Source organism: Hipposideros armiger, unplaced genomic scaffold (assembly GCF_001890085.2).
Source record: "Hipposideros armiger isolate ML-2016 unplaced genomic scaffold, ASM189008v1 scaffold_609, whole genome shotgun sequence".
Taxonomy (NCBI): Eukaryota; Metazoa; Chordata; class Mammalia; order Chiroptera; family Hipposideridae; genus Hipposideros; species Hipposideros armiger.
In genome coordinates, this window is record NW_017731959.1 from 521,934 (window position 1) to 530,585 (window position 8,652).

The following is an 8,652-nucleotide window of genomic DNA, read 5'->3' on the forward strand; positions in this document are numbered from 1 at the left end:
TCCTCACCTGACTGGAAAGGAAACTAAAGTTCAGAAAATTGGTCTGTTCCAAAGTCACAATGAAGGGACTTGGATTTGAGCCCACATGTGCTAGACTCTAAATCTACGCTACTTCTACCAGAACAAGACCAAGGCTAGGAGAAACCAACCTGTTTCAAATGAGAGGGTGAAAGAAACGTACTGGGGGCAGAGGGCAGGAGGCCATACAGAAAGGGAAAAATTGAAGTATAAAAGGAAGTAGGAACCCTCTTTTCGGAGAATGAGTAGAATTACAGAAGAAATAGCCTAGAAAAGAGAAGAGAATCTGACTTGGGAAATGGGAAAAATGCCTGGGCTTGAAAAGAAGTTCAGGAACTAGGGACAGAAAATCGGGGTCTGGAAGACAAGATCTCTAGGATGAGAAGAAAGATGCCAGCGCCTTTTCCTTTGGGTTGGAGAGGAGACAGTGCTCAATTACTGACCTTCCTCTCTCTGGTCACATGACTTGTGCTGGTATAAAAGCTTTCTACCAGCCAGGTTCCTTACAATATTTTCCTGTGTGAAATGGGCGGTAGCAGTGGCTGAAGCTCTGTTCCTCTTTCCCAGAAGCTTTCAGCCTTTCCTTCAGGACTAATCCCAAGAAGCCATCTATCCGGAACAAAGACAACAAGGCAAGGCAGCTAGCTTAGTGCTTGCGCTCTGGGAAGTGATGCCAGGATCATCAGAATTGGAGGGGAAGGTGTTGGGGGAGCGGGGGGTCGCGGGGGCTGGAGGAAGTCTGTCAGAAACTGATTGTAAGGATCATACCTGGAAACAGGAGTCAGCGTGGAAGGCAAGGAAACACAGACCAGGACATAAAGCCTGGAAAGACGATGGAGGGGCCAGACTGTATGGGTGGTGAGGCTTACAAACTAAGTGTAAACAGTTACCCCGTTAAGAACCAGGCTCAGGAGCCAGTGACTGCCTGTGGGCTTTGCTGAATATTCTCTAAAGCCTTTTGGGGGAACCAGCCCCTAAGGATAGTGCTGGCTCACTCTTCCTCCCCACTTGCCCCACTTGCACACTTCACTGGCTTCCCCTTTTTAACACAGTCCCAGAGTCCGGTATTGGACAGGGGAGGAAAAGGTAAAGGAGAATCTGTGTTCTGCAAAAGGAGAGGAAATGAGGTAGGGAGATGGGTTGGAGGGTCTGGGCACCTGCTTTCTGGACGTGTGGTGGGGTCCTGGAGAGAGGCGGGGGCCTCCTTTTCACAGCATGTCCTCAGTGTGCGGAGGCTTGCTTTTTCTCTCTGCAGGTCTCTGACTGAGGAAGGGACTTCAGGAAAGACAGAAACTGCTAACAGTTAACTTCCTTTATCTGTGAGGAGAAAAGGAGAAAGGCCGGGGAAGCTGGAGGGGGAATTCCCTGGGGACACCAAGGGTTGGTCTCCCCCAGAGACACATGATGGCAAACGTAATAACTCCTAGTTAATATCCCGCCCCAGGCAAAGTCAATAATTGCTCTGGGCAGTTCTGGCAGGTGGTGTGAGCAAGCAGTGGTGGCAGCAGAAAGCCCAGGCCTGGGAAGGGGAGAGTGCCGGGGAGAACGTCATCCTGAGCCCGAGGTGGATTCGTAGGCTGTGAGTAGGTCCTCCTGACCCTGCCTTCTCTTAACCCTCTTCCAGAAGAGTCATGACAGACTTGAAGAGCTCCTTGATCCTTACAGCCTACATCGTTATCTTCCTCACTGGTCTCCCTAGCAACCTCCTGGCCCTACGTGCCTTCGTGGGGCGGGTCCGCCAGCCCCACCCTGCACCCGTTCACATCCTTCTGCTCAGCCTGACACTGGCAGACCTCTTGCTACTGCTGCTGCTGCCCTTCAAGATCATTGAGGCTGCATCTAACTTCCGCTGGAATCTGCCTGAGGCAGTCTGTGCCATCACGGGCTTTGGCTTCTACAGCAGCATCTACTGCAGCACATGGCTCCTGGCAGGCATCAGCATCGAGCGCTACCTGGGAGTGGCCTTCCCCGTGCAGTACAAGCTGTCTCGCCGGCCTTTGTATGGAGTGATTGCTGCTATGATCGCCTGGATCATGTCCTTTGGTCACTGCACCATCGTGATCATCGTTCAGTACTTGAACACAACCAAGCCCACAAATTCGAATGAAATCACCTGCTATGAGAATTTCACCCCAGAGCAGCTGGATGTGGTGCTTCCTGTGCGGCTGGAGCTGTGCCTCGTCCTCTTCTTTATCCCCATGGCGGTCACCATCTTCTGCTACTGGCGGTTTGTGTGGATCATGCTCACCCAGCCCCATGTGGGGGCCCAGAGGCGGCGCCGGGCTGTGGGGCTGGCTGTCGTGACACTCCTTAATTTCCTGGTGTGCTTCGGGCCTTATAATGTATCCCACCTGGTGGGGTTTTACACAAAGAAAAGCCCCCCGTGGCGAGCGGAAGCTGTGGTACTCAGTTCCCTCAATGCCAGTCTGGACCCCCTGCTTTTCTATTTCTCTTCTTCGGATGTCCGTAGAGCCTTTGGGAAAGGGCTTCAGATACTGCGGCATCAGGGCTCCTCCCTGCTGGGACGCAGAGGCAGAAAGACAGGGGAGATGACAAACGGGGACAGGGGTGTGAGTCAAGCAGAGGGAGTACCGAGTTCTGACTTCACCACAGACTAGGAATGTTCCTGTACCTTCAGAGGCCCTCGGGGCTACGTATGAGTTGAGCAGCCTGGGAGAGGGAGAACATGAGGGTTCTGTCCCAGAGTTCGGACTCCTCAGACCCCTTCCACTACTGGGACTGTAAACATCTCTCTCAACAGCTTGGTATCCCTTCCTGACTGAATTTGCCTTCCCAAAGGAACACAGCTCTGAGACAAAAGAAGAAATGGCTAGCCACAGAAGCACTAGCAGACTAACCTTTAGAAGTAATGTAGCTGATACAAATTCAAGTCCTTGTGAGGTGGTCTATCGCTTGGGGTGATCAAGTGGAAACAGAGAGTCCTAAAGCAATCTTGCCATAAGCTTTGAAACAACACTTAGACACCACTCTAGCTGTTGATGCTGGCAAGAAGCCAACAGGAAAGAGACTGAAAAGAAATACCACATGAGGTCAAAGAAAACTCAGGAAGATTCTGAGCCAAGGGGGCCAGGAGGAAGGGCTGAGGGCTTAGCTCTCTAATGATCTAGGTTTGCACTGTACTTATCTGACCTGCTGCTTTGTAAGTAAGCTCCAGTCATCTTCACGTATGTATCTTGTCTGCCCCATTAACTGGGAGCTGCCTGAAGTCTAGGTCTTGTCTTCTCCCTCCATGGCACCCCACACAAGTCAGGACACAGTTTGGCACCCATCAGTTAGAGCTCAACACTGTCTGGTACAGGAAAAGACAGCCTGGTCTGACAGATTGAAAATAAAGGTTATAAAACTCTGAAATGAGTGATCACAATTTTTGTAACATTTCTGCAAGTATGGGGAGGGCAAAAATGAGATGAAGAACCAGACTCAGCAGCAAAGGGGGGAAGATGGTGCATCTGACACCACAGAAACATCTTAAGGTAAGGATGTAATGAGAGTGAATTCAGTGAGGGTACTGATGTAATCCTGTTTAGATTGATGAATAGAGACTGGATTTAAAAAGAGCATGTGGGGTGAGCCCTGACTCCAAGTTGTCAGCATAACACAGGGGGCTTGAAACATGCTATTCTCCTGCTTAGAAACCTGCAGACTTTTCTTATCATCAAAAAGTTTTCCTCCCAGGAACTCATAGCATTCCATTGCCTGCTTTGTATCCCCTCTCCCTTCCCAGTTCTACCTGCCCAACTCGTTTCTCCACAATAAGGACCCCTAGGATGCTCTCTCTAGGTAACTGGCCCTCTAGGCCCTAGCCTAGTGGTTTGCAACAGAGACTATACATCAGAATTACATGGCGAGGTAGAAAAATAATAGAGGGGGCCACCTCTAATCTACTGACTCAGAATCTCAGGGCAGGGGCAGCAGGTGAGCTTTGAAAAGCTCCCCAGGTGATTATGATAGGCAGCTCCGGTCAGAAATCACTGGCCTATCTCAGGGGCCCAATTTGTCCCAAGAAATTACTCTTCGGAGAGACCTTTCCTGCCTATAAGTCCCCCTCACCTCAACCACACGCACCCTCATCTTTTGATTGCTTGTTCTTTCCCTTCTTATAAAGCCCCATTCAGTATTTACTTTCTCCAGAAAGACTTCCCTTATTATTTCCACCCAACCGAGAGCTCTTTTCCTGTTTTCCTTCCTCAAAGCAACACTGGACTGGTGTCATAAGAGCCCTGACTTCAGTGTTGGTTCTGCTTACTAGCTGGATGACCTTGAGCAGGTCACACCCTCCAGCCTCCATTTCCAAATCATAACAATGAGGATCATGTATGCCTTGCAGTCATTCTGAGGATGAAACTGCATATATATAAAACTGCTCAGAAATTATAAAGTATTATTTAGCTCTAGGATAGCACTGAAACACAAATATATACCCCTACTTAAGGAAATATAGTAAGAAGAAATTTAAAATGATGAAAATAATATATTAGATAGCCAACTATATAGGATGGTTTGACAGTAATGTGTGGGGGGCGGAAATCTGGGATTTTCAGCTGACTGTAGGCTTACTATGCATCTCTGATGTATTACACCTTCCAAAAAAGCTAATTTGTTTTGAGTGGTTAAAAGAAACAGAGTCTAAACAAGTTGATATCTCACTCCACTGAGGTCTATCCAGTAGCATGTTCAATATTGAGCAAAGCAAAGGGCATTAGCTCAAGGAATCAAAGGACAATAACTCGAGTTAATCGGAAAAATTAACCAAAATGTTTTGGAGATATAAAACCTAATAATAGGGGCAGCCGGATGGCTCAGCTGGTTAGAGCACATGCTCTTAGCAACAAGGTTGCCAGTTCGATTCCCTCATGGGATGGTGGGCTGTGCCCTCCACAACTAGATTGAAGGACAACAACTTGACTTGGAGCTGATGGGTCCTGGAAAAAACACACTGTTACCCAATTAAAAAAAAGAAAGAAAGAAAGAAAAACAACAACAACACGTTAAATGCCAGGCACTGTTCTAGAAAAGGAGCCTGAAACGATGAAGGGAATTTCCAAGGTCAATAAGTGAGAAGGAGTTTGAATCCAGGTCTTCCTGACTCCAGCATGCCTGCTTTTTTCACTGACACACGAGAAGTAAGTAAGAAAATGCTGGCTATGTGTCTGGAACAAGATAAGGTCCATTTTATGGAAGATGCAGTCTATGGAGCTCCATAAGGACAAACAAGGATCATGGGCAAAAGAGGCAGGGGTTTACATCTTAAACAGTCAGGGTTGTTTAAAATGGAACTGACTGCCTCGACAAGGTTATCACTCCCCAGTCTCCAGGAATATTAAAGTAGAAGATAGAAAACATCCATCTTAGAACACGGAGGAAACTCACACATCTGATAAGGGCTGAACCAGTAGCTGACAAACCCCTTCCAACTTGAGATTCCCAGAGTTTTAGGGACATGGCTGTTCTTGATAATCAGGAAAGTGCATGAAAATCTCTGGACCTGGTCTGAGACTTTCAGGGTGGAACTTCAGTTACTCACTAAGAAATATTTCATCTTCATCAAGTCACTTGTTATATAGCCCATTTCTTCACTGGGAAATTAGTAATTCATTTGTTTAACAAATATGTATTGATTACCTACTATAATCAGATAGTTTTCTAGGGGCTGGGGATGCAGAGTGTACAAGAGACAAAGAATCGGTCTTCTTGGGGCTGGCTGAGTGGCTCAGTTGGCTTGGGAACGTGAGCTCTGAGCAGCAGGGCCACCAGTTCGGTTCCCACATGAGCCAGTGACGCTGCGCCCTCCACAGCTAAGATGGTAAACAACAACTCGACCTGGAGCTGGGCTGCCATGAGTGGCTCGCGATGGCACAGGCTGCAGTGGGGCTGCAGTGGGCTGCCGTGAGCTACCGTGAGCTGCCAGCAGCAGGCAAGAGCTGCTGAGAGCTGCCGAGAGCTGCTGTCCAATGGCCAGCGACCAACTACCTCAGCCAGGAAGAGCGCAATGATCATAATACCAACATGGGCCAGTGAAGCAACATCCTCCACAACTTGACTGAAGAACCAAAGGACAACAACTTGTCTGTTCCCCTTCCCCGATTCCCCAATAAAATCTTTAAAAAAAAAAGAAAAAAGAATTTGTCTTCTTGGAGCTTCCGTTCTAGTGGGAAAAAAATAGTTAATAAAAAAGTAAACAAATAAACAATCAAGGTAATTTCAGAATGTGGCAAATGGTTTTTACAAACAGACTAAAATAGGGATATGGGAGAAAGTATAATGGGAAGTTGAGCAGATTTAGAAGATTCTCCTGAGTCAGTAGATGTTCAGCTGAGACCTGAATGATAAAAAGGAGTGGCCATACAAAGGACCATAGGAAGAGCATTCTAGAAGCAGGAACTGCTGTCTTTCCTTCCCACAGTTTCAGAATCAGTAGGTCTGGGATGGGACATAAGAGTGTTTTGGGGGTTTTTTCTTTTTCTTTTTTTACAAAGATGAAGTTTTTATTTTGAACAATTCGCAATTACTGATACTTCATTAGCTGTTTTGAAATGGTGTTTGGTGACGACACAACTACTACATAATAAGTAGTAAAACTTTGTTATAATCCTCTGTGTTTCTGTGGTATTAGCTGTCACTTCTCTTTCACTTCATTTTATTTGGGTCCTCTCGCCCTTTTTTTTTTTTTATGAGTCTGGTTAAAGGTTTATCAATTTTATCTATCTTTTCAAAGCACCAGCTTTTGGTTTCATTGATCTTTTGTATTTTTTTAGATGCTATTTTGTTTATTTCTGCTCTCATCTTTATTATTTCCTTCCTTCTACTCACTTTGTTTGGGCTTTGTTTGTTGTTCTTTTTCTAGTTCCTTTAGGTGTAAGGTTAGATTGTTTATGTGAGATTTTTCTTGTTTCTTGAGGTAGGCCTGTATTGCTATGAATTTCCCTCTTAGAACTGCTTTTGCTGTGTCCCGTAGATTTGGGGACTTTCTATTTTCATTTTCATTTGTCTCAAGGCATCTTTAGGTGTCTTCCTTGATCTCATTAACTCACATGTTCTTTAGTAACATGGTATTTAGCCTCCATGTGTTTGCATTTTTTCAGTTTTGTTTTTTTTCTTGTAATTGATTTCTAGTTTCATACCATTGTGGTCAGAGAATACATTTTATGTGATTTCAATCTTAAATTTATTGAGACTTGTTTTGTGGCTTAACATGTGATCTACCTTGGAAAGTGTTCCATGTGCACTTGAAAAGAATGTATATTCTGCTGTTTTTGTGTGAAATGCTCTAAAAATATTGAGACAGGTTAGCTAGCATGTTGTTATGTAGACAGGGAAGTCCGTGGTAGAATAAAACAAAGGCAGCCATATCTTAGAAATCCAGGTTCTGAAATGACTTATTCGCTCCAGGGCAAAAATGTAATTGCACTCTGGGAGTAAAAGGGTTACTTCACAAATCCCTTTAGGCTGGGCAACAGAGTGAATCTGATAGACAAAATCCATTAGAAGGTGCCAACTCCCTTCCCCAAGCAAGCAAGAGAAAGTATAAAAGTAAGAGCCTTTTGTCTAGCCAGTGGGTATTCCAGTTTCACGTACCCCCTCTCGTAAGAGAGCTGTACTTTCAAATCTTTGCTCCTTTACCTCTCCTTCTGAGTCTGCATTCTCATTCTTCAGGTATGTGAGACCACGATCTCTGGGCACCAGACACCAGGATCCTATATCAATATCAATTAAATTCAACTGGTCTAATGTGTCATTTAAGGCTGCTGTTTCTTGTTGACTTTTCGTCTGGAAGATCTGTCCATTGATGTCAGTGGGGTGTGAAAGTCCCCTATTATGACTGTATTACTATCAATCTCTCCCTTTATGCCCATCAATATTTGCTTTATATATTTAGGTGCTCCTGTGTTAGGTGCATAAATGTTTACAATGGTTATATCCTCTTGTTAGATTGATCCTTTTATCACTATGAAATGTCCTTCTTTGTCTCTTATTATAGTCTTTGTCTTAAAGTCTATTTTATCTGATATAATTATTGCTACCTCAGCTTTGTTGTTGTTGTTGTTGTTGTTTACATTTGCGTGAAATATCTTCTGTGTGTGTCTTTAGATCTGAAGTGAGTCTCTTGGAGACAGCATATGCATGGGTCTTGTTTTCTTATACATTCAGCTTCCCTATGTCTTTTGATTGGAGCATTTAATCTATTTACATTTAAAGGGATTATTGATAGGTAATTAGTTATGGCTATATTATTATGTATATTTATGTTCTTCCCCTCTCCCTTCTTCTCAAAGAAGTCTCTTTAACAATTCTTGTAATTCTGGTTTGGTGGTGATGAACTCCTTTAGCTTTTTCTTGTCTGGGAAGATCTTTATCTGTCCCTCGATTCTAAATGATAGCTTTTCTGGGTAGAATAGTCTTGGTTGTAGATCCTTACTTTTCATCACTTTGAATATTTCATGCCAATCCCTTCTAGCCTGCAAAGTTTCTTTTGAGAAATCAGCTGACAGTCTTATGGGAGTGCCCTTGTAGGTAACTACCTTTCTCTTGCTGATTTTAAGATTCTCTTTGTCTTTAACCTTTGGCATTTTAATTATGATGTGTTTTGGCGTGGGTTTCTTTGGGTTCATGTTG

The 8,652-nt window shown here is 44.6% G+C and overlaps 1 protein-coding gene across 2 annotated transcripts; it reads left to right on the forward strand.

The window, feature by feature from the left end:
• The first annotated feature begins 509 nt into the window (after nucleotides 1–509).
• LOC109372041 (free fatty acid receptor 2) lies at nucleotides 510–3,390 on the forward strand. Of its 2 annotated transcripts, none has more exons than XM_019624894.1 (2): nucleotides 510–650; nucleotides 1,643–3,390. In XM_019624894.1, the coding sequence occupies exon 2, from the start codon at nucleotides 1,650–1,652 to the stop codon at nucleotides 2,634–2,636; it is 987 nt and encodes a 328-aa protein (XP_019480439.1). In that variant the 5' UTR covers nucleotides 510–650; nucleotides 1,643–1,649; the 3' UTR covers nucleotides 2,637–3,390. The 2 variants fall into 2 exon arrangements, with proteins under 2 accessions (XP_019480439.1, XP_019480438.1); XM_019624893.1 differs by lacking the exon at nucleotides 510–650 and adding an exon at nucleotides 778–1,145.
• The last annotated feature ends 5,262 nt before the right edge of the window (nucleotides 3,391–8,652 follow it).